Raw genomic sequence first — 26,154 nt, forward strand, 5'->3', positions numbered from 1 at the left:
CTGCTGATCACGTTACTGTCATGGATACGGTTCTAACACTGCTGGTCACGTTACTGTAACTATCTCACAGATACGGTTCTAACACTGCTGATCACGTTACTGTAACTATCTCACGGATACGGTTCTAACACCGCTGGTCACGTTACTGTAACTATCTCACGGATACGGTTCTAACACTACTGGTTACTGTAACTATCTCACGGATACGGTTCTAACACTGCTGATCACGTTACTGTAACTATGTCACGGATACGGTTCTAACACCGCTGGTCACGTTACTGTCATGGATACGGTTCTAACACTACTGGTCACGTTACTGTAACTATCTCATGGATACGGTTCTAACACTACTGGTCACGTTACTATCTCGTGGATACGGTTCTTGTCACGTTACTGTAACTATCTCATTCACATGTTAGGATAAGGGGGTAGACCGTCAGCTAGCCCGAGGATAGTACTTTTCAGACTGGGCCAGTAGGAATGTGCCCAACTAGCCCGTCAGACCAGCCAAATGTTGTATTTACAAACATGGCACGGGCCGGCACATTTTGGACCCGGCTTTTAGAAATGGTCTGTTATCCTAGCTAGTAGAAATGGTCTGCTAGCCTGGCTAGTAGAAATGGTCTGTTATCCTGGCTAGTAGAAATGGTCTGTTATCCTGGCTGACCCATAATCCTGAAGTTCTGTCCATCTCTTGATGTGGCTCCAATTTGGATTTTTTCATATTTCAGACAAAAATAACCAAAAATAGATGACTAAGCAATTTATTGGATGTTTCTGGGGCATTCGTTCTGTACTGAAGGAAGGCACAAGGAGGTATACACACACATGTAAATAATAAGCCTGATAACAAGCAGGACTGGGGTCAATGCTATTTAGGAAGTCAACTCACATTCCACTTTAACGCAATTGGAATTTCAGTTAACCTCCCGAATTGAAATGGAACTGAGCCCAACCCTGATTACAAGTCAGTTAGCATTCCAAATGGCACCCTATCTGGTGCACTACTTTTGACCAGCCCTATGGATCCTGGTCAAAAGTAGTGCACTAGATGGGGAATAGGGTGCTATTTGGGACTCAACAACACAGTTAAAGGAATCGGAGACACAGTTAAAGGAATCGGAGACGGATGTTTGCATGAAGATGGTGGTGGATGACAGACAGCTGAGTACGACCCCACTTTAACAGGTGGCCTGGTTCTATTTCCAAGCCCACCACCCTTTCACTGATATCAGATTATTTGGACGTGGAGCAACACTGCCACAGAGCAACTATACAGCTGTATACTGTATCCAGCATTGTCTTACAGTATGTATGACCACTGTTAACCTGTTAAATGTGAAAATGTCACACTCCCGAGTGACGCAGCGGTCTAAGGCACTGTATTAGTGTCACTACAGACCCTGGTTCGTTTCCAGGCTGTGTCACAACCGGCCGTGATCGGGAGTCCCATAGGGTTTGTCCCAGCGTCGTCCGGGTTAGGGGGGAGGCCGTCATTGTAAATAACATTTTGTTTTTACCTGACTTGCCTAGTTAAATAAAGGTTAATTTAAAATTTGAACCATCTAACTCAGTCTGTTGAAGAGCGCTCTGTAACCACAGCAACCATTCCATCTCTGCAGAACCACAGGAAGCAACCCACTCGTCCCTATATTGCTCTAGAGGAAATAGGATACCGTTTTAAAATATAAATCACCTCACAAGTTCCCCCCAAAATTCATCAATGTCTACAAGTGAAGTTACATTACATGGTTGTGAAAACTGTTAGCAAAAAAAAAAAAAAAAGTTTTTAAAAAGCACATTAGGAGCATGAAATGGAATCTGATTCAGAACACTTCGTCCACACCATGAGTTCTGCTCACACTGAGCTAGAGAATTAAACGGGTCGACAGGGAAGGAGAGACCGACAAAGAAGAGGTTACGATCTCTGGAGTGAGTCGTTTTTCACAGTGGTGGTGTCTTATTCTGTGGTAAACCACACCAGCATGCTTTGCAGCGCATGTGTTTGATGAAAGGTAACGTCTCTCTCTGATCTCTGAACGAGACCACTCCCTTATTGTTCTCACATTCAAAAGTAAAAAACAACACCATTTTAGGACGTTTGGAGAGAATGTGCATCTGAAATATGGCACCCTATTCCCTATATAGTGCACTACTTTTGACCAAGGCCCATAGCACTATGTAGGGAATAGGGTGCCATTTCATGCACAGCCTGAGTGTCTCTTGAAAAGGAAGAATGATTGGTCAGTTCTGGCACACGAGTCTGTATCAGATGGCAGGATATCTTATCAGCCAGTTCAGAAAGGGCTTTGCATACATTGTCGATCCAGGTGCCAAGAGGAGAAAGGTGTGCTACTGGAGCTGAGATGTTCTGATACCGGAGAAGACAGCCATCACCAGTCATACCTGGAGGGAGCACAGATAGCTGCAGAAGGCCAGATGAAACCTTTCCCAGGGTGAAAGGAACGATGGGTCACACAGTGGGTAAAGGAGGGGTACATTACTGTAAACAGCAGTTGAATTCACATTTTAGAAATACCCCAATACTGAAAGGTTGCTATAGGGGGTAGAGGCTAAGTGTCTAAGGCAGTGGTATTCAAAGGCGATGATCGCGACCCCACTAAACAAAAAGTACGAGTACAGATTATACAAACGTATTTGAAAAATACAATTGAGTACATTTATTTTGGTGTCTTGTAAATGTAACGAATTAAGGATTATTTGTTGATGTAAAATGTACTAATTTAAGGTTGTCATTATTTTTGGGGTGGGTTCATGAGAAAATGCACACAAACAAATAGGGTCCCTGCTAAAAAAAGTTTGAATACCACTGGTCTAAGGGGTTGATTTGGGACAGGACAACTCCAGCAGACAGGACTGTTACTCTGCTTGTCCCTTTGTGTTGACTGACAGGGCTGCTGTCCAATCAGCAGCCTCAAAACACAAGCACCTTCCAACCAGGGTGGGCTAAGGAGCAGCCAAAGAACAGGCAATCCACCCCCTGGTCCAGCAGCCAATCAAACACCACTTCCCGGTTCCCTGAGCCAATCGTAACCCTCAGCTTGAAGTTGCCTCCGTCGCTAAGGTTGTTGTTGTTGCTAATAGGTAGTAGGTTGACCACTTCCATATCAAAGGTCACGGCAGAGCCAAGGGTGATAGAAGGCAGCTGGTTGGTCATCTCTTTACCGTTGACAAACACCATTCCTGGAGGGGAGAGAGGAGAGAGGAAAGAGTAGGAAGAGGAGGGATAAAGAGAAGGTGAGAAAAAATCTGTCAAGTTTTGCTAACTTTTAACGCTGCTGCTACTCTGCAATTGTACGCTTTACAATATATATTTTTTAAAGTGATGGTGAGTGTACCGTTGGTGGAGATGCAGACAGCCTGGTCCCTCTGGAGAGACTCCGCCTCTCCCTCACACCCCACACACACCCCGATACTGTCCCGCTTGTCCACCTGGCCCGTCGCAGAGATCCTACGCAAGCACACAAAACACATTAATCACACGACAGGAATCACAGCATAACATTACGCTAGAGATTGTGATGGAGAGAGAGAGGGAGTGTGTGTACTGACTTGAAGGTGAGCGTCTGTCCACAGAAGTACGTTGGAGCGTTGGAGTAAAGAACCCCAGCTTTAGAGGGGGACGAGTCACTCCGCATGGCGATGTTCCTTCTACTGCTGAGGATGTAGCCCTCACTGCCTGGACGCCACTCTGGAACACACACAAACACACGGTCAGAGAAACACACACCACCCAGAAGAAGACAGAAACCATGACAACAGTACATCTTCAGTCGAGGCCGACTGCATTTCAACAGGTCTGGCTCCAGGAGACACCTTCTCACGCCACAGACACTGAGACATAGATGAGACAGGATGTTGAATGATGCCAGAGAGGATGGTGCTTTACTGACACCAACAGCACGGGAAGTGAAATTATAAGCTAGGTAGCTAGAGTGTGCTAAGTAGCTAGAGTGTGCTAAGTAGCTAGTGTGTTCTAAGTAGCTAGTACGTGTGTACTAGCTAGCTGCACAAGCAACAATGGTTAACATTACGCCCTGGCCCTGACTGGTATGTGCCCAACACACTGATGCCCTGGACCAGAGCTAGTGACTCACGCTACACGAGCACACACCATCTGAGACGCAAAAATACCATCAGAGACGCAAAAACACCATCAGAGACATACTTTGATGCTCGTAGACCAGGCTGTGTCAGCATGCATAACCTGGAGCTGAATGCTTCACCGTACATCTGCTCCAGGTGTGTGAGTTTACCATGTGGTGTGTGTGTTTACCCTGGGGTGTGTGTTTCTACCCTGGGGTGTGAGTTTACCATGTGGTGTGTGAGTTTACCATGTGGTGTGTGAGTTTACCATGTGGTGTGTGAGTTTACCATGTGGTGTGTGTGTGTTTACCATGTGGTGTGTGTGTGTTTACCATGTGGTGTGCGTGTGTTTACCCTGTGGTGTGTGTGTGCGCGCATTTACCATGGGGTGTGTGTGTGTTTACCATGGGGTGTGTGTGTGTGTGTTTACCATGGGGTGCCAGTGTGGTGTATCCTGTCTGTGGGACGCTCCAGGGGCTCCACTCGGTCCGTCCCTCCCCCCGGGCACACACCCTGAACAGATGATCAGTGTGGGGGTCCAGGTGTAGGACCAGGAACTCCTGCTCCGGCCCGATGTAGGTATCCTCGTACTGACCTGAAGGGGAAGATACCAAGGTTAGGACCACAGAGATCAAGCACTATTCTAGTAGAATGTATTAGTCATATTATAAAGAACTATTCATATTATAAAGTAACATTCATACAATTACATTTTATAATATATTTCACATTATAATATATATTATTAAGCACTATTAACAAAGTACTATTCTAGTAGAATGTTCTATTCATATTATAAAGTACTATTCATACTATAAAGTACAACTCAATTAAAACGTATTATTCATATTATAATGTACCATTCATACAATTATATTTTATAATATATTTCACATTATATGATATATTATTAAGCACTACTAATATGTAATTGTATGGTTAGGACAACATATCCACAGGCGCAAACAGATTCATGGGATCAGGACTGGTCCCTTTGTTGCACTAAGGCAGCTTGGCTGGTCCCTTTGTTGCACTAAGGCAGCTTGGCTGGTCCCTTTGTTGCACTAAGGCAGCTTGGCTGGTCCCTTTGTTGCACTAAGGCAGCTTGGCTGGTCCCTTTGTTGCACTAAGGCAGCTTGGCTGGTCCCTTTGTTGCACTAAGGCAGCTTGGCTGGTCCCTTTGTTGCACTAAGGCAGCTTGGCTGGTCCCTTTGTTGCACTAAGGCAGCTTGGCTGGTCCCTTTGTTGCACTAAGGCAGCTTGGCTGGTCCCTTTGTTGCACTAAGGCAGCTTGGCTGGTCCCTTTGTTGCACTAAGGCAGCTTGGCTGGTCCCTTTGTTGCACTAAGGCAGCTTGGCTGGTCCCTTTGTTCAGAAATGTATTTATGCGTTATTAAAAGTTATGTTTTATGAAAACATTCCAGACTTAGATTATTATTGTACATTTTAAATAAATAGGAATGATATAGAATCACAAAGAAATGAGTAAGTTCTGGGATATTAAATCATTTTTGACCTAGGTACTGACCAGACACTGAGCGACGATACTGCAGACGGTAGTCCTGCACCGCAAACTCATCATCCACCTAGAGAGACAGAGATGTTATGAAACACACACAGGACAGTGTACTAGTTACTGATATTAACTGTCATAACACCTGTAGGGTGTGTGTGTGTGTGTGTGTGCGCGTGTCCTCACCTTACACCAGCGTACTAACACACTGCCAGGTCTCTCCTGGAGTTCCTCTATCTGGACCGGAGGGTGTGAAGAGACTGATCCGTGTCGTGACACTCTGTCTCTCACCGCGTACAGCAGAGAGTCATCCAGCTGGGCAGACACACACGGCACGTCTACTAACACTGGTACCTCCGGGAGGCTGACACACACACACACGGTTAAAATAAACACACACACACACACACACGGTTAAAATAACACACACACACACACGGTTAAAATAAACACACACACACACACACGGTTAAAATAAACACACACACACACACGGTTAAAATAAGACACACACGGTTAAAATAAGACACACACACGGTTAAAATAAGACACACACACGGTTAAAATAAACACACACACACGGTTAAAATAAACACACACACACGGTTAAAATAAACACACGGTTAAAATAAACACACACACGGTTAAAATAAACACACACGGTTAAAATAAACACACACACACACACGGTTAAAATAACACACACACACGGTTAAAATAACACACACACACGGTTAAAATAACACACACACGGTTAAAATAAACACACACACGGTTAAAATAAACACACACGGTTAAAATAAACACACACACACACGCGGTTAAAATAAACACACACACGGTTAAAATAAACACACACACACACGGTTAAAATAAACACACACACACGCGCGGTTAAAATAAACACACACACGGTTAAAATAAACACACACACGCGCGGTTAAAATAAACACACACACACACGGTTAAAATAAACACACACACACGCGCGGTTAAAATAAACACACACGGTTAAAATAAACACACACACACGCGCGGTTAAAATAAACACACACACGGTTAAAATAAACACACACACGCGCGGTTAAAATAAACACACACACACACGGTTAAAATAAACACACACACACGCGCGGTTAAAATAAACACACACGGTTAAAATAAACACACACACGCGCGGTTAAAATAAACACACACACGGTTAAAATAAACACACACACGCGCGGTTAAAATAAACACACACACACACGGTTAAAATAAACACACACACACGCGCGGTTAAAATAAACACACACACGCGCGGTTAAAATAAACACACACACGGTTAAAATAAACACACACACGGTTAAAATAAACACACACACGCGGTTAAAATAAACACACACACGGTTAAAATAACACACACACACACACACGGTTAAAATAACACACACACACACACACACGGTTAAAATAAACACACACACACGGTTAAAATAAACACACACACACACACACACACACACACACGGTTAAAATAAACACACACACACACACGGTTAAAATAAACACACACACACGCGGTTAAAATAAACACACACACACGCGGTTAAAATAAACACACACACACGCGGTTAAAATAAACACACACACACACGGTTAAAATAACACACACACGTTTAAAATAAACACACACACGGTTAACACACACACACACACGGTTAACACACACACACACGGTTAAAATAAACACACACACACGGTTAAAATAAACACACACACGCGCGGTTAAAATAACACACACACACGGTTAAAATAACACACACACGCGGTTAAAATAAACACACACACGGTTAAAATAAACACACACACACACGCGCAGTTAACCTTTACATTGTATTCTTAGTTACAACATACATGACATAGTGAAAGAGAGTATGATAATTCCCTCCCTCCCTCTCCTTCACCTGTCCAGCTGGATCTGAAGGGCCTTCTTGGTGAAACTCCCCAGCTTGTCCTCCTTCTCCCCCAGACCACAACGGATAGCTACCTCACCTGGAGAGAGGACATGGGGGAGGAGGAGGACAGGAGAAACATGATTCTGACGGTACTGAGGAGGAGGAGGACAGGAGAAACATGATTCTGACGGTACTGAGGAGGACAGGAGAAACATGATTCTGACGGTACTGAGGAGGAGGAGGACAGGAGAAACATGATTCTGACGGTAATGAGGAGGAGGAGGACAGGAGAAACATGATTCTGATGGTACTGAGGAGGAGGAGGATAGGAGAAACATGATTCTGACGGTACTGAGGAGGAGGAGGACAGGAGAAACATGATTCTGACGGTACTGAGGAGGAGGAGGACAGGACAAACATGATTCTGACGGTACTGAGGAGGAGGAGGACAGGACAAACATGATTCTGACGGTACTAAGGAGGACAGGAGAAACATGATTCTGACGGTACTGAGGAGGAGGAGGAAGAGGACAGGAGAAACATGATTCTGATGGTACTGAGGAGGAGGAGGATAGGAGAAACATGATTCTGACGGTACTGAGGAGGAAGAGGACAGGAGAAACATGATTCTGACGGCACTGAGGAGGAGGAGGACAGGAGAAACATGATTCTGACGGCACTGAGGAGGAGGAGGACAGGAGAAACATGATTCTGACGGTACTGAGGAGGACAGGAGAAACATGATTCTGATGGTACTGAGGAGGACAGGAGAAACATGATTCTGACGGTACTGAGGAGGACAGGAGAAACATGATTCTGACGGTACTGAGGAGGACAGGAGAAACATGATTCTGATGGTACTGAGGAGGAGGAGGACAGGAGAAACATGATTCTGATGGTACTGAGGAGGAGGAGGACAGGAGAAACATGATTCTGATGGTACTGAGGAGGAGGAGGACAGGAGAAACATGATTCTGATGGTACTGAGGAGGAGGAGGACAGGAGAAACATGATTCTGACGGTACTGAGGAGGAGGAGGAAGAGGACAGGAGAAACATGATTCTGATGGTACTGAGGAGGAGGAGGACAGGAGAAACATGATTCTGACGGTACTGAGGAGGAGGAGGACAGGAGAAACATGATTCTGACGGTACTGAGGAGGAAGAGGACAGGAGAAACATGATTGATGGTACTGAGGAAGAGGACAGGAGAAACATGATTGATGGTACTGAGGAGGAGGAGGAGGACAGGAGAAACATGATTGACGGTACTGAGGAGGAGGAGGAAGAGGACAGGAGAAACATGATTCTGACGGTACTGAGGAGGAGGAGGAGGACAGGAGAAACATGATTCTGACGGTACTGAGGAGGAGGACAGGAGAAACATGATTCTGACGGTACTGAGGAGGAGGACAGGAGAAACATGATTCTGACGGTACTGAGGAGGAGGACAGGAGAAACATGCTTCTGACGGTACTGAGGAGGAGGAGGACAGGAGAAACATGATTCTGACAGTACTGAGGAGGAGGAGGACAGGAGAAACATGATTCTGACAGTACTGAGGAGGAGGAGGACAGGAGAAACATGATTCTGACGGTGTGTAATAGAACGAGTCATAATGATTTGTGAGGTGATTATGTTATTATATTTTATTAGTCCTGTTACACACAGTGTGTAAGGGACATGTGTGTTTTTTGCATATCCCTACTCCCCCTGAGACAGTCTCAGGGAGTGGGGTCACGGCCAGGGTCACCTTGGATCAGTCAGGGTTAAGTGCCTTGCTCAAGGGCTCCGGGATTTGAACCATGCGTCCCTCCGTCTATCTATACCTCACCCTCTCGGAGCAGCTCGTCTGCAGTGTTCACTCCATGTTCTATGAGTTTCTGGCAGTCGTCCAGCGGTCGTACGCTGTCCTGCTCGATGACATCCACCTCGCTAAGGAGCACGCTCAGACGCTCCGTCAGGAGGCGGGTCACAGCCGTCTGGAGCTCTGAGAAATGACGCTTCAACCCCTCCCTGGCCTGAGACGAGCTGCCTCGTACCTGGAGAGAGAGCGAGAGAGAGAGAGAGAGAGAGATTCAATTGATATGTTAACTTTGTACCAAAAATGCTAAACCGTTAAGATGTGGAAACAGTGCCAGTCCCCCAACGGAACAGGAAGCTGGTGGGTAGTGGTTTGCAGTGAAACTTAGTCTCTGTTTCAGTTCCTCTTAACAGACAATCATCCTGAGCTGAACTCCTGTCAGTATGAAACTACCAGACTATCTCAGTCCCAAATGGCACCCTTAGTGCCTTTATAGTGCAGTCGGGCTCATAGAGAGGAGGGGCCCATAGAGCTCTGGTCAAAAGTAGTGCACTATATAGGGAGCTTTTTGGGACACACCCACTGACTGACAGTCCTCCTCTCACTATGACTATGAGAGAGAGACCAGAGAGAAAGAGGGTGAGAGACCAGTGAGAGAGAGCGAGAGCGAGAGACCAGAGCAAAAAAGAGCGAGACCAGAGCAAAAAAAGAGCGAGACCAGAGAGAAAGAGAGCGAGAGACCAGTGAGACCAGAGAGAGACCAGAGTGAGACCAGAGAGAGAGACCAGAGTGAGACCAGAGAGAGAGCGGGAGAAGGAAACAGAAGAGCAGAGGAGCTGCACTGATAAACAAGAGAAAAGAATAGTTGGATGAGGATGGAAAGACCTACATAGAACACTATCAGAGATCATTGTGTACAGACAGCAGGACACAGGAAATGCCTCACTGGAGCCATTGCATCACTTCCTGGTGTCTGTCAGTTTTGTGGAGATAAGGGCAGTATCCTAAATGGCATCCTATTCTCTATATAGTGAACTCATTTTGACCATGGCCCAAAGGTAGTGCACTATGGAGGGAATAGGGTGCCATTTGGGATGTTGCCAAAGATAATGTATATTTTGGGACGGTGAAGGATTGGAAAGCTAATATTGTCATCTGGAATACAATGACCACTGGGAGTAGAGGACATACAGGCTGGGGAGAGAGAGATAAGACGTATGAGAGAGAGAGAGGGGGGTAAGGTGAGAGAGAGTGAGAGACCAGAGAGAGCGAGAGACAGGAGAGACACCAGAGCGAGAGAGAGACTAGAGAGAGAGACCAGAGAGAGAGAGAGAGACCAGAGAGAGAGAGAGAGACCAGAGAGAGAGAGACCAGAGAGAGAGAGAGAGACCAGAGAGAGATAACTACAGGATGTTTTGACTCCCTCTCATACAGAAGCCAGAAGTATTTAAGGCACACACACTGCTCACGGACGTCACACCATCCTGGTAATCTGTGTGTGTGTGTGACAGAGCAGTTTTTCCTGCCTGCCTCGTCTCATATTACAGTGATTATGACTCATCCCTGGGGAAGAGGGGGGTTATGGGAAAAATGGCCCAAAACTGGACTCTACAGCTGGGAAAGGAGAGAGACGAGTGCCAGATACTGGGTGGGAACAGTGGGCACCAGAGAGCGGGTAGAACAGAACCATTCTGTAGATAAGTGTCCATTTCAATTCATTGATAACTTTGGCGTTCTCTTGGTTATATAGAGGGGGTACTACCCGTTCTCTTGGTTATATAGAGGGGGTACTACCCGTTCTCTTGGTTATATAGAGGGTACTACCCGTTATATAGAGCGGAGGGTGAAGTTGGTAACGTGACTCGATACCCTCTATTCTCCTCAACCACTGAGAATGGGTTCATATCTACTACTGTAAACTATCTGTCATGTCTTTGGCCCAGTCAGAAGCAGCTGTGGAGGGCTGCTTCAATGCAGAGGGGAGACAAAGCGGCGGTGTTTAGCGTTTCCGTCTTGTTCCGGTGGTGGGAATACTGAGGTGATGTTGCTTTGTGTTTCCGTCTTGTTCCGGTGGTGGGAATACTGCGGTGATGTTGCTTTGAGTTTCCGTCTTGTTCCGGTGGTGGGAATACTGGGGTGATGTTGCTTTGTGTTTCCGTCTTGTTCCGGTGGTGGGAATACTGGGGTGATGTTGCTTTGTGTTTCCGTCTTGTTCCGGTGGTGGGAATACTGGGGTGATGTTGCTTTGTGTTTCCGTCTTGTTCCGGTGGTGGGAATACTGGGGTGATGTTGCTTTGTGTTTCCGTCTTGTTCCGGTGGTGGGAATACTGGGGTGATGTTGCTTTGTGTTTCCGTCTTGTTCCGGTGGTGGGAATACTGGGGTGATGTTGCTTTGTGTTTCCGTCTTGTTCCGGTGGTGGGAATACTGGGGTGATGTTGCTTTGTGTTTCCGTCTTGTTCCGGTGGTGGGAATACTGGGGTGATGTTGCTTTGTGTTTCCGTCTTGTTCCGGTGGTGGGAATACTGGGGTGATGTTGCTTTGTGTTTCCGTCTTGTTCCGGTGGTGGGAATACTGGGGTGATGTTGCTTTGTGTTTCCGTCTTGTTCCGGTGGTGGGAATACTGGGGTGATGTTGCTTTGTGTTTCCGTCTTGTTCCGGTGGTGGGAATACTGGGGTGATGTTGCTTTGTGTTTCCGTCTTGTTCCGGTGGTGGGAATACTGGGGTGATGTTGCTTTGTGTTTCCGTCTTGTTCCGGTGGTGGGAATACTGGGGTGATGTTGGCGTAAATGTGTCAACATGTTTGAGGTGTTGGCAGCTGCAGAGGCTATTCAAATCTAATCAAACTTTATTTGCCACATGCGCCGAATACAACAAGTGTAGACTTTACAGTGAAATACTTACTTACAAGCCCTTAACCAACAGTGCAGTTCAAGAAGAAGAAAATATTTACCAAGTAGACTAAAATAAAAAGTAATAATAAAAAGTAACACAATAATGAGGGAATAACAATAATGAGGGTTTATACAGGGGGCACCGGTACAGAGTCAGTGTGGAGGTTATATACAGGGGGCACCGGTACAGAGTCAGTGTGGAGGTTATATACAGGGGGCACCGGTACCGAGTCAGTGTGGGGGCTATATACAGGGGGCACCGGTACAGAGTCAGTGTGGAGGTTATATACAGGGGGCACCGGTACCGAGTCAGTGTGGGGGCTATATACAGGGGGCACCGGTACAGAGTCAGTGTGGAGGTTATATACAGGGGGCACCGGTACCGAGTCAGTGTGGGGGCTATATACAGGGGGCACCGGTACCGAGTCAGTGTGGAGGTTATATACAGGGGGCACCGGTACAGAGTCAGTGTGGAGGTTATATACAGGGGGCACCGGTACCGAGTCAGTGTGGGGGCTATATACAGGGGGCACCGGTACAGAGTCAGTGTGGAGGTTATATACAGGGGGCACCGGTACAGAGTCAGTGTGGAGGTTATATACAGGGGGCACCGGTACCGAGTCAGTGTGGGGGCTATATACAGGGGGCACCGGTACAGAGTCAGTGTGGAGGTTATATACAGGGTGTTACGGTACAGAGTCAGTGTGGAGGTTATATACAGGGGGCACCGGTACCGAGTCAGTGTGGAGGTTATATACAGGGGGCACCGGTACAGAGTCAGTGTGGAGGTTATATACAGGGGGCACCGGTACCGAGTCAGTGTGGGGGCTATATACAGGGGGCACCGGTACCGAGTCAGTGTGCAGGGGTACAGGCTAGTTGGGGTAATCTGTACATGTAGGTGGGGGCGAAGTGACTATACATAGGTAACAAACAAACAGCGAGTAGCAGCAGTGTACAAGAGGGGGGGTCAATGTAAATTGTCTGGTGGCTATATGACTAATTGTTCAGCAGTCTTATGGCTTGGGGGTAGAAGCTGTTAAGGAGCCTTATGGTCCTAGACTTGGCGCTCCGATACTGCTTGCCGTGCGGTAGCACAGAAAACAGTCTAACTTGGGTGACTGGAGTCTCTGACAATTCTGGTTGAGCAGTGGTGACAATACAGTGAAGGTTTAAGCCACAACTCTGTCCATCGCCATTTGTAATTTACTGGGAAGCCAAAATTTAGATTTAAACGAAGGAGAATCCTCCTGGTTTATCGACGCCCCCACCACTCGCCATCATACAGAACTAGTTCCCGGCTACGCCTCACAAAAGGACAGTTTGAAATGAACCAATTAAGATTTGAATGTTGATCACAACGTGCACATAGACTCTGGTTGTTTTAACAGAATAGCCTGGAATGTTTTTCAGTTTAGATTTACTCAAGAGGCAGAGGCCTACAGCCCAGCATAGTCATAGCCTATAGACCTAGTGCATTTAAACATATATAGATTTAATGTGTTCGGGTTTCACAGTGCAGACCGAACCGAGGTCCCCGTACTGAACGGTTCAGCACCAATACCGTTACACCCCCTATTCAGTAGATGGGAATTGAACCACAGAAGTAGTTGTTTAATACACTGCCTTTCACCTGCAACACGTCAGCTTGATGGAGACATCTCTGGTGGGGAAACGGAGACATCTTGTTTTTAATCAGGAGTTTAGAACATTCTGATGACAATCTGTCACCAGATGGATGGAAACCTAGTTACAGACACAGATGAAGTCCTCACCTGAACTAAACAGCCTGTTTTCAATAGAATGTGCTTTTTAGTTCAGGAGTTGGACTACTCCGCATTCACGCCACCTCCGGTTTGGCCAATGAGTCGTGTTTGTCTCTCTTTTCATTTACCTCTCTTTCTCTGCTTTACTTTTAGAGGAGCAGGAAATAACAAGTGTTTACAATTAGCCTGAAGGGGGATAGAGAGGGGGAGAGGGAGGAAGGAGGGGAGAGGAAGGAGGGGAGAGGGAGGAAGGAGGGGAGAGGGAGGAAGGAGGGGAGAGAGAGGGGGAGGGGAGAGGGAGGAAGGAGGGGAGAGAGAGGGGAGAGGGAGGAAGGAGGGGAGAGAGAGGGGAGAGGGAGGAAGGAGGGGAGAGAGAGGGGGAGAGGGAGGAAGGAGGGGAGAGGGAGGAAGGAGGGGAGAGAGAGGGGGAGGGGAGAGGGAGGAAGGGGGATAGAGAGGGGGGTAGAGGGAGGAGGGAAGGCTGTAACATCTTCCTGATACTAGATGAATGGTCCTTTTGGTCATTAATATGGTCAAATCAGGAAACTATCATTTCGAAAACAAAACGTTTATTCTTTCAGTGAAATACGGAACCGTTCCTTATTTTATCAAACGGGTGGCAACCCTAAGTCTAAATATTGATGTTACATTGCACAACCTTCAATGTTATATTGTAATTATGTCAAATTCTAGCAAATTAGTTTGCAACGAGCCAGACGGCCCAAACTGTTGCATATACCCTGACTCTGCGTGCAATGAACGCAAGAGAAGTGACACAATTTCCCTGGTTAATATTGCCTGTTAAAATGAATTTCTTTTAACTAAATATGCAGGTTTAAAAATATATACTTCTGTGTATTGATTTTAAGAAAGGCATTGATGTTTATGGTTAGGTACATTCGTGCAACGATTGTGCTTTTGTTAAATCATCACCCGTTTGGCGAAGTAGGCTGTGATTCGATGATAAATTAACAGGCACCGCATTGATTATATGCAATGCAGGACAAGCTAGTTAAACTAGTAATATCATCAACCATGTGTAGTTAACTAGTGATTATGTGGAGATTGATTGTTTTTTATAAGATAAGTTGCTAGCATTAAACTTACCTTGGCTCCTTGCTGCACTCGCGTAACAGGTGGTCAGCCTGCCACGCAGTTTCCTCGTGAAATGCAATGTAATTGGCCAGAATCGGCATCCAAAAATACAGATTACCGATTGTTATGAAAACTTGAAATCAGCCCTAATTAATCGGCCATTCCGTAGGTCGACCTTTAATCTGAATGAGGGTTGAACCAGTGTAGTTGTGTTATTACCTGTTTGCGTGCGGGTTGGACCAGTGTAGTTGTGTTATTACCTGTTTGCGTGCGGGTTGGACCAGTGTAGTTGTGTTATTACCTGTTTGCGTGCGGGTTGGACCAGTGTAGTTGTGTTATTACCTGTTTGCGTGAGGGTTGGACCAGCGTAGTTGTGTTATTACCTGTTTGCGTGAGGGTTGGACCAGTGTAGTTGTGTTATTACCTGTTTGCGTGCGGGTTGGACCAGCGTAGTTGTGTTATTACCTGTTTGCGTGCGGGTTGGACCAGTGTAGTTGTGTTACCTGTTTGCGTGCGGGTTGGACCAGTGTAGTTGTGTTATTACCTGTTTGCGTGCGGGTTGGACCAGTGTAGTTGTGTTATTACCTGTTTGCGTGCGGGTTGGACCAGTGTAGTTGTGTTATTACCTGTTTGCGTGCGGGTAGGACCAGCGTAGTTGTTATTACCTGTTTGCGTGCGGGTTGGACCAGTGTAGTTGTGTTATTACCTGTTTGCGTGCGGGTTGGACCAGTGTAGTTGTGTTATTACCTGTTTGCGTGCGGGTTGAACCAGTGTAGTTGTGTTATTACCTGTTTGCGTGCGGGTTGGACCAGTGTAGTTGTGTTATTACCTGTTTGCGTGCGGGTTGGACCAGTGTAGTTGTGTTATTACCTGTTTGCGTGAGGGTTGGACCAGCGTAGTTGTGTTATTACCTGTTTGCACCAGTCTAGTTGTGTTATTACCTGTTTGCGTGAGGGTTGGACCAGCGTAGTTGTGTTATTACCTGTTTGCGTGCGGGTTGGACCAGCGTAGTTGTGTTATTACCTGTTTGCGTGCGGGTTGGACCAGCGTAGTTGTGTTATTACCTGTTTGCGCCAGTGTAGTTGTGTTATTACCTGTTTGCGTGCGGGTTGGACCAGTGTAGTTGTGTTATTACCTGTTTGCGTGCGGTTTGGACCAGTGTAGTTGTGTTATTACCTGTTTGCGTGCGGGTTGGACCAGTGTAGTTGTGTTATTACCTGTTTGCGTGCGGGTTGGACCAGTGTAGTTGTGTTATTACCTGTTTGCGTGCGGGTTGGACCAGTGTAGTTGTGTTATTACCTGTTTGCGTGCGGGTTGGACCAGCGTAGTTGTGTTATTACCTGTTTGCGTGAGGGTTGGACCAGCGTAGTTGTGTTATTACCTGTTTGCACCAGTCTAGTTGTGTTATTACCTGTTTGCGTGAGGGTTGGACCAGCGTAGTTGTGTTATTACCTGTTTGCGTGCGGGTTGGACCAGCGTAGTTGTGTTATTACCTGTTTGCGTGCGGGTTGGACCAGCGTAGTTGTGTTATTACCTGTTTGCGCCAGTGTAGTTGTGTTATTACCTGTTTGCGTGCGGGTTGGACCAGTGTAGTTGTGTTATTACCTGTTTGCGTGCGGTTTGGACCAGTGTAGTTGTGTTATTACCTGTTTGCGTGCGGGTTGGACCAGTGTAGTTGTGTTATTACCTGTTTGCGTGCGGGTTGGACCAGTGTAGTTGTGTTATTACCTGTTTGCGTGCGGGTTGGACCAGTGTAGTTGTGTTATTACCTGTTTGCGTGCGGGTTGGACCAGTGTAGTTGTGTTATTACCTGTTTGCGTGCGGGTTGGACCAGTGTAGTTGTGTTATTACCTTTTTGCGTGCGGGTTGGACCAGTGTAGTTGTGTTATTACCTTTTTGCGTGCGGGTTGGACCAGTGTAGTTGTGTTATTACCTGTTTGCGTGCAGGTTGGACCAGTGTAGTTGTGTTATTACCTGTTCGCGTGCGGGTTGGACCAGTGTAGTTGTGTTATTACCTGTTTGCGTGCGGGTTGGACCAGTGTAGTTGTGTTATTACCTGTTTGCGTGAGGGTTGGACCAGTGTAGTTGTGTTATTACCTGTTTGCGTGCGGGTTGGACCAGTGTAGTTGTGTTATTACCTGTTTGCGTGCGGGTTGGACCAGTGTAGTTGTGTTATTACCTGTTTGCACCAGTGTAGTTGTGTTATTACCTGTTTGCACCAGTGTAGTTGTGTTATTACCTGTTTGCGTGCGGGTTGGACCAGCGTAGTTGTGTTATTACCTGTTTGCGTGCGGGTTGGACCAGTGTAGTTGTGTTATTACCTGTTTGCGTGCGGGTTGGACCAGTGTAGTTGTGTTATTACCTGTTTGCGTGCGGGTTGGACCAGTGTAGTTGTGTTATTACCTGTTTGCGTGCGGGTTGGACCAGTGTAGTTGTGTTATTACCTGTTTGCGTGCCTGGCTGAGTCCATGTAGGCGTTGTTGTAGTTCGCTCCTGTAATTCTGAGCTGCTTCTATACTCTCCTTAGCCTCCTGCAGCAACGCCTCAGCCTCTATAGACATCCTGCTGTATCGCCTGGCTCCCACACACACACACACACACACACACACACACACACACACACACACACACACACACACACACACACACACACACACACACACACACACACACACACAGGTCATTAGCGGATGTTTGTAACTTCATGTCCCTGTGGTCTGATTCTCTTCACTCTGACAGCGTTCAGACTGGAACGTGTGTATTCCCCTGAAGTCAGTTTGACGCTCTGCACCACCACAGTACTACAACAAGGAGGGTCAGACACACAGCAGTGAGGAGAGACAGCTTGTACACCAGACAGACAGCAGTGAGGAGAGACAGCTTGTACACCAGACAGACAGCAGTGAGGAGAGACAGCAGTGAGGAGAGACAGTAGCTTGTACACCAGACAGACAGCAGTGAGGAGAGACAGCTTGTACACCAGACAGACAGCAGTGAGGAGAGACAGTAGCTTGTACACCAGACAGACAGCAGTGAGGAGAGACAGTAGCTTGTACACCAGACAGACATCAGTGAGGAGAGACAGTAGCTTGTACACCAGACAGACAGCAGTGAGGAGAGACAGTAGCTTGTACACCAGACAGACAGCAGTGAGGAGAGACAGCAGTGAGGAGAGACAGCAGTGAGGAGAGACAGCAGTGAGGAGAGACAGTAGCTTGTACACCAGACAGACAGCAGTGAGGAGAGACAGTAGCTTGTACACCAGACAGACAGCAGTGAGGAGAGACAGTAGCTTGTACACCAGACAGACAGCAGTGAGGAGAGACAGTAGCTTGTACACCAGACAGACAGCAGTGAGGAGAGACAGTAGCTTGTACACCAGACAGACAGCAGTGAGGAGAGACAGTAGCTTGTACACCAGACAGACAGCAGTGAGGAGAGACAGTAGCTTGTACACCAGACAGACAGCAGTGAGGAGAGACAGTAGCTTGTACACCAGACAGACAGCAGTGAGGAGAGACAGTAGCTTGTACACCAGACAGACAGCAGTGAGGAGAGACAGTAGCTTGTACACCAGACAGACAGCAGTGAGGAGAGACAGTAGCTTGTACACCAGACAGACAGCAGTGAGGAGAGACAGTAGCTTGTACACCAGACAGACAGCAGTGAGGAGAGACAGTAGCTTGTACACCAGACAGACAGCAGTGAGGAGAGACAGTAGCTTGTACACCAGACAGACAGCAGTGAGGAGAGACAGTAGCTTGTACACCAGACAGACAGCAGTGAGGAGAGACAGTAGCTTGTACACCAGACAGACAGCAGTGAGGAGAGACAGTAGCTTGTACACCAGACAGACAGCAGTGAGGAGAGACAGTAGCTTGTACACCAGACAGACAGCAGTGAGGAGAGACAGTAGCTTGTACACCAGACAGACAGCAGTGAGGAGAGACAGTAGGGGAGATTAGAGGAGAGTAGAGGATGTCTGACGATGATGTGTAAAACAGATCAAACCACTTCCCTTTAACTGGAGGAAAGCAACCAGCCAACCAGAGACCAGACACTAGCAGCAACCAGCCAACCAGAGACTAGCAGCAACCAGCTACAAGCAGATCGTCCCTATTCACATTCAAGATGACTGTTTCCCACATAGCAGATACAAAAACAGAAATCCATGGGTATGACACAAAAGAGTTTTACTGATGCTGTGGGTTAGGGTTACAGTACAGCCTGTACCAGACCAGAACATGTTGAGGTAGGCTGGCTGAAGGTACAGTACAGCCTGTACCAGACCAGAACATGTTGAGGTAGTTTAGCTGAAGGTACAGTACAGCCTGTACCAGACCAGAACATGTTGAGGTAGGCTGGCTGAAGGTACAGTACAGCCTGTACCAGACCAGAACATGTTGAGGTAGGCTGGCTGAAGGTACAGTACAGCCTGTACCAGACCAGAACATGTTGAGGTAGTTTAGCTGAAGGTACAGTACAGCCTGTACCAGACCAGAACATGTTGAGGTAGTTTAGCTGAAGGTACAGTACAGCCTGTACCAGACCAGAACATGTTGAGGTAGTTTAGCTGAAGGTACAGTACAGCCTGTACCAGACCAGAACATGTTGAGGTAGTTTGGCTGAAGGTACAGTACAGAGGAAGCTTACTTCAGTCTTCACCAAAACCTCCATCTCAAGTGCATTGTTTTCGCCCATAGACTTGTATAAAAACTGGTTTCACACATAGACTTATGTAAAAACTGGTTTCCCCCCATCGACTTGTATAAAAACTGGTTTCACCAGAGGCAGAAAGAGGAGATGGACGGGTTTTCACTAGAAGCCATCCCAGGGTACACAATGTATCCTACGCTGCCCCCAAACACACACCTTAGTGAGGTCATCTGGGAGGTTCATTGATTGATTGATTGAGTGAGTATGTTCAAAGGGTCACGGTACTACTGTCAAACACACACAGACAGCGGGAGGGTCAGAGTTGGTGTTGGAGGACAACAATACCAGTGGAACCACATGACCCACTGGGCTGAACCCACCCGTTTCCCTCCAGACGGATAACACAAAACACATGGTCTGTCCCTTAAAGAACTCCCCCTGGTAAAACGGAGTGCAGTATTTAGGGAATAGGGTGCCATTTGGGATGCAGACGGTGGTTCCATCTCGCCCTGCGGACATCTTTGGTTCAATCTACAGACCTAACAGATAGATTGACTGTGACTGTAGGCCTAACAGAACCACACAGACACAGTCAACCTAACAGAACCATGCAGTCACAGTCAATCTAACAGATAGGCCTACAGACACAGTCAATCTAATAGAGCCACAAAGACAATCTAACAGAACCACACAGTCAATCTAACAGAACCACACAGTCAATCTAACAGAACCACACAGTCAATCTAACAGAACCACACAGACAGTTACACCAGAACATATTGAGATGTGCTTCTTTGACTATAAATAGTTACTGATCTGTTAGAAAAGAACTAGTGTATGTTTCTCAGAAAGCTTTCTAAAAGGGTGTGGTTTGTTGTTGGTAGCTGTTCTCTGTCTCTAGAATCCTACAGATTATAACACACTGTCTCTAGAATCCTACAGATTATAACACACTGTCTCTAGAATCCTACAGATTATAACACACTGTCTCTAGAATCCTACAGATTATAACACACTGTCACACTGTCTCTAGAATCCTACAGATTATAACACACTGGCTCTAGAATCCTACAGATTAGAGGTCGACCGATTAATCGGAATGGCCGATTAATTAGGGCCGATTTCAAGTTTTCATAACAATCGGAAATCGGTGTCCAATTTTTTTTTTTTACACCTTTATTTAACTAGGCAAGTCAGTTAAGAACACATTCTTATTTTCAATGACGGCCTAGGAACAGTGGGTTAACTGCCTTGTTCAGGGGCAGAACGACAGATTTTTACCTTGTCAACTCGGGGATTCAATCTTGCAACCTTACAGTTAACTAGTCCAATGCTCTAACCACCTGATTACATTGCACTCCACGAGGAGCCTGCCTGTTACGCGAATGCAGTAAGAAGCCAAGATACATAAATAAAATCTATTTAGTCTCAAATAAATAATGAAACATATTAAATTTGGTTTAAATAATGCAAAAACACAGTGTTGGAGAAGAAAGTAAAAGTGCAATATGTGCCATGTAAAAAAGCTAACATTTAAGTTCCTTGCTCAGAACATGAGAACATATGAAAGCTGGTGGTTCCTTTTAACATGAGTCTTCAATATTCCCAGATAAGAAGTTTTAGGTTGTAGTTATTATAGGGCTATTTCTCTATACCATTTGTATTTCATATACCTTTGACTATTGGATGTTCTAATAGGTACTTTAGTATTGTCAGCCTAATCTCAGGAGTTGATAGGCTTGAGGTCATAAACAGCGCTGTGCTTCAAGCATTACTAAGAGCTGCTGGCAAACGCAGTAAAGTGTTTGAATGAATGCTTACAAGCCTGCTGCTGCCTACCACCGCTCATTCAGACTGCTCTATCAAATCATAGACTTGATTATAATATAATAAACACATAGAAATACGAGCCGTAGGTTATTAATATGGTCAAATCTGGAAACTATAATTTTGAAAACAAAACGTTTATTCTTTCAGTGAAATACAGAACCGTTCCGTATTTTATCGAACAGGTGGCAACCCTAAGTCTAAATATTGCTTTTACATTGCACAACCTTCAATGTTATGTCATAATTATATACAATTCTGGCAAATGAATTACGGTCTTTGTTAGGAAGAAATGGTCTTCACACAGTTCGCAACGAGCCAGGTGGCCCAAACTGCTGCTGACGCGAATGTGCTTTTGTTAAATCATCACCCGTTTGGCGAAGTAGGCTGTGATTCGAGGATAAATTAACAGGCACCGCATTGATTATATGCAATTCAGGACAAGCTAGTTAAACTAGTAAAATCATCAACCATGTGTAGTTAACTAGTGATTGTGGAGATTGATTGTTTTTTATAAGATAAGTTTAATGCTAGCTAGCAACTTACCTTGGCTCCTTGCTGCACTCGCGTAACAGGTAGTCAGCCTGCCACGCAGTTTCCTCGTGGAGTGCAATGTAATCGGCGTCCAAAAATGCCAATTACTGATTGTTATGAAAACTTGAAATCGGCCATGCCGATTAATCGGTCAACCTCTAGTTTTAACAGTGGTCAAGTAGGCTACTGTGGCTATTTGATCGTAATGTAGGCCTACCAGAGTGGCCTACCATCAACAACAATAGAGAAAATGCATCCAATGGAAATAGCTGTTCTATTATTCAGTCTACAGTAGCAGCCAATGTGTGGTGTTCAATGTAGTCCTACATTCCATGAGACTTTTGACAAAAACAACATACAGGGCTTGACATGAACCTGTTTATCCACTTGTCTTTCAGACAAGGAGGTGACTGAAAATGTTGTTGTGTTGTTTACACTTTACAAAATAAAATGCATTATTATTCCCATACCATTATTACAGAGAATCAGACAAATGATGCTACCCTCTGCCTATTGGCTACTTAGCTTATTCAAGCCTGTCTCAAAATACAAGACTGTCCCTTCAAAGGCAAAGAAAAGCTCTTTACCTGACCTGCTTGTCTAGAAATGTTTAGTGCTCTTGTAGGAAGCAATCACTCCCCTACTACTGACTACTAATGATATATAACTGGGCTAATAACTCACTAACTAGCAAAGGATATGAACACAATGTGGACACGTGGCTACATGCAGCTCTTGATTTGATCTCAAAACAAGCACATCTACACTCACTATCAAATCAGATGTTATTGGTCACATACACATGTTTAGCAGACGTTATTGGTCACATACACGTGTTTAGCAGATGTTATTGCGGGTGTAGCGAAATGCTTGTGTTTCTAGCTCCAACAGTGCAGTAATATCTAACAATGTCACAATAATTCACACAAATCTAAGTAAAGGAATGGAATTAAGAATGTATAAATATTTGGACGAGCAATGTCAGTGATACCACAGCTGTAAACACAGTCCAGTTTAAAGTAAATGGCACAGATCCATATATGGCAATGATCTATTTGCATATAGGCCTACTGCAGTTCTGATTGGTTATGCCCCACCAGTCTGTGTAGAGTACGGGCTGAGTCGTGCTCAATAGAATCCTACTCTGATGCGTTCTGCCGTCAACAAAATCTCTCGCATAGTTAGTTTTGTTTCAGGTATGTTGCATTGAAATTGGCCACTGTCGCCACACAGTAAAAGGAAATGTAGATGGTGTTAACTAACAGAGAACACTCTAGAAAGTTGTGTAAAGTTCAATCTCGTGCTTCTCTCAGTGGGCTGATATGTCTAGCTGTGCAGCAATCTCAGGCCACTGAGCGCCGCGTTCAGTTTAGAGGGAACGTTGGTTAGGACTGAGTTGGCACCGAGTTGGGACTAGAAAGATGGAGAACTTTGTGTGTGTGCGGTTGAGAGTGTACGAACGTGTGTATAGGAGTGTGTGTGTGTGTGTGTGTTAGAGGTGTATGCTACCGTGTTGTCTATGTGATGCTGCTGATGATGCTGCTGCTGCTGCTGCTGGTGACCTAGATTCAGACGGCAGCGGGCCTCCTGCCTGAACACACTGGCTACATCACAAATAGAACCCTAGTCCCTATGTAGTGCACTACTGTTGGTCTGATCCCTATGGGCCCTGGTCTCTCTCTCATCTCTGTCACATGCATTTACATGTGACAGAGATAGTATGGCGTGAATGTGTATGCCCCAGTTCTAAGACTAGACCCCTTCCCTCCACACACACACACACACACAGGATTTAAAGGCAGTAATCTTGGAGCAATATAACAGATTGACCCCAGCGTGGGAGGAACATTCAGGCCACATGGATAATCACAGACACACAATGTTGATCGCAGAAAGCCTCAGACTATTGTTGAGAAGATGCTGTCAGTGAAACATGATATCACCCTCACTCCAGCTGAAACAAAGTCTGCTATGGTCCTGGTCAAAAGTAGTGCACTATGTAGGGAATATGATGCTATTTGGGACGCATCCTTTGTTTTTCAGGACTTCGTGTACGCACCCGAAATCCATACAGTGGGTTAGGCTTTCAGACTTGTTATGAACATAGACTACTGACCTATAGATACGTATTGATCTGTTGCTAGGAAACAGTCCTACTGCCATGTCTACACTTTAATTCCATGAGTGTTACTGATAGCTAAGTCAAGAAAGTAAAGTAACAAATTACTTTGACATCGGCTGATGTAAAAAGGGCTTTATAAATCAAATGTGATTGATTTGATGGATTGATTGATTGATTAGTAACCTACAAAATCTCATCACTTTGGACAATTGCCATTCTGATAGTTATTTCTAGACCTATAATTTAAATTCACCATATCCAGCAGTAGGCTACATTATTAACCTAGAATCCTACATCAGACGTGTCATTCTACACAACTGTCTGTCATTATGTGTTCAACCTGGAAAGTTATGTAAGATGCTCACATAAAGACGAGTGTGGAGCTTCGACCGCAACTATTATCATCATCACGTAGCGAGCGGATGACATGGAGAGGCAACGCAACTTTGCGCAACAGAAAAACATGACCATACTCGCTCAAAATCAACTTCCGTAATTCTAAACACCCCCGTTTCACGAGAAGTCACCACCCAACATGCCTTTATCCGTACATATGCACTTCACACAATTCTGGTTATTGTTGGATGATGAATGAAAGTAAAGCATCGAGGGCTTGGCTTTCACCAACCCTCGTGAAACAAAACATCTCCAGAAAATGTCAAAGAAAGCACCCATGTACGCCAGCTCAAAGCACATCAAAAGTCATATTCAAGACATTAGTAAACGCTTCATGTAGCCTATTAAATAATGCGATAACGAATCCTACCTGATTCGGACTTAGTTTCTGGTCATTCTAAAGTGCGATACCGTTTCGGCTACCGAACAAACGCAAAGACGTTTTTGCGCCAGTCCAAAAAAAAACAATTTTCCTGGGCTTTCTGCTGATCGGCAGCTCAACTAACCAATAGAAGAAGGATATCACCCAGTCTTCCTCTCCCCGTACCCGCCCTCTACGTTGCAAATGTGATACAATAGCCTTGCTGTAATAGTTAAAGACGGATGAAACTCGGATGATGCATTGGCATAAACATCCCAATGCAAGTTTCAACCAAATAAATGTACTTTCTAACTGTGCGATTTTATTGTTTGGACATTTTTATCATCGCCAAAGTATGCGTGTGATTGAGAATATGTGTAGACCTAAGTGACTGAATCATGACAGCTATCAAATCAAACTGTATTTGTCACATGCACCGAATACAACAAGTGTAGACCTTACCGTGAAATGATTACTGACAAGCCCTTAACCAACAGTGCAGTTCAAGAAGAGTTAAGAAAATACTTACCAAATAAACTCAAGTAAAAAGTAACACAATAACATATCAATAAGGAGGCTATATACAGGGGGCACCGGTACCGAGTCAGTGTGCGGGGGTACTGGTTAGTAAGGAGGCTATATACAGGGGGCACCGGTACCGAGTCAGTGTGCGGGGGTACAGGTTAGTAATGAGGCTATATACAGGGGGCACCGGTACCGAGTCAGTGTGCGGGGGTACTGGTTAGTAAGGAGGCTATATACAGGGGGCACCGGTACCGAGTCAGTGTGCGGGGGTACAGGTTAGTAATGAGGCTATATACAGGGGGTACCGGTACCGAGTCAGTGTGCGGGGGTACAGGTTAGTAATGAGGCTATATACAGGGGGTACCGGTACCGAGTCAGTGTGCGGGGGTACTGGTTAGTAATGAGGCTATATACAGGGGGCACCGGTACCGAGTCAGTGTGCGGGGGTACTGGTTAGTAATGAGGCTATATACAGGGGGCACCGGTACCGAGTCAGTGTGCGGGGGTACAGGTTAGTAATGAGGCTATATACAGGGGGCACCGGTACCGAGTCAGTGTGCGGGGGTACTGGTTAGTAAGGAGGCTATATACAGGGGGCACCGGTACCGAGTCAGTGTGCG

The 26,154-nt window shown here is 45.7% G+C and overlaps 1 protein-coding gene across 2 annotated transcripts; it reads right to left on the minus strand.

Moving 5' to 3' along the window:
• Window positions 1–1,449: 1,449 nt before the first annotated feature.
• LOC120036334 (cytokine receptor-like factor 3) lies at window positions 1,450–25,123 on the minus strand. 2 transcript variants are annotated; one of them, XM_038982812.1, is made up of 10 exons: window positions 25,019–25,123; window positions 17,558–17,694; window positions 9,390–9,597; window positions 7,566–7,653; window positions 5,806–5,983; window positions 5,635–5,692; window positions 4,538–4,702; window positions 3,574–3,712; window positions 3,360–3,472; window positions 1,450–3,204 (listed from the first exon to the last, which is right to left on the minus strand). In XM_038982812.1, the coding sequence occupies exons 2-10, from the start codon at window positions 17,672–17,674 to the stop codon at window positions 2,936–2,938; spliced, it is 1,335 nt and encodes a 444-aa protein (XP_038838740.1). In that variant the 5' UTR covers window positions 17,675–17,694; window positions 25,019–25,123; the 3' UTR covers window positions 1,450–2,935. The 2 variants fall into 2 exon arrangements, with proteins under 2 accessions (XP_038838740.1, XP_038838739.1); XM_038982811.1 differs by having other exon boundaries at window positions 17,558–17,687; window positions 25,019–25,121.
• Window positions 25,124–26,154: the final 1,031 nt, after the last annotated feature.

The sequence above is a fragment of the Salvelinus namaycush genome, unplaced genomic scaffold, assembly GCF_016432855.1.
Source record: "Salvelinus namaycush isolate Seneca unplaced genomic scaffold, SaNama_1.0 Scaffold131, whole genome shotgun sequence".
Classification (NCBI taxonomy): Eukaryota; Metazoa; Chordata; class Actinopteri; order Salmoniformes; family Salmonidae; genus Salvelinus; species Salvelinus namaycush.

Bases quoted from the DNA above. Each gene is read 5' to 3' on its own strand.
- LOC120036334 (XM_038982812.1), bottom strand. From the start codon at position 17,674: ATGTCTATAGAGGCTGAGGCGTTGCTGCAGGAGGCTAAGGAGAGTATA. The intron at 5,984-7,565 runs GTGAAGGAGAGG...TGTGTGTGTCAG, and splicing joins CTTCAGATCCAGCTGGACAG to CCTCCCGGAGGTACCAGTGT. The intron at 4,703-5,634 runs GTCAGTACCTAG...CTTCCCCTTCAG, and splicing joins GTATCGTCGCTCAGTGTCTG to GTCAGTACGAGGATACCTAC.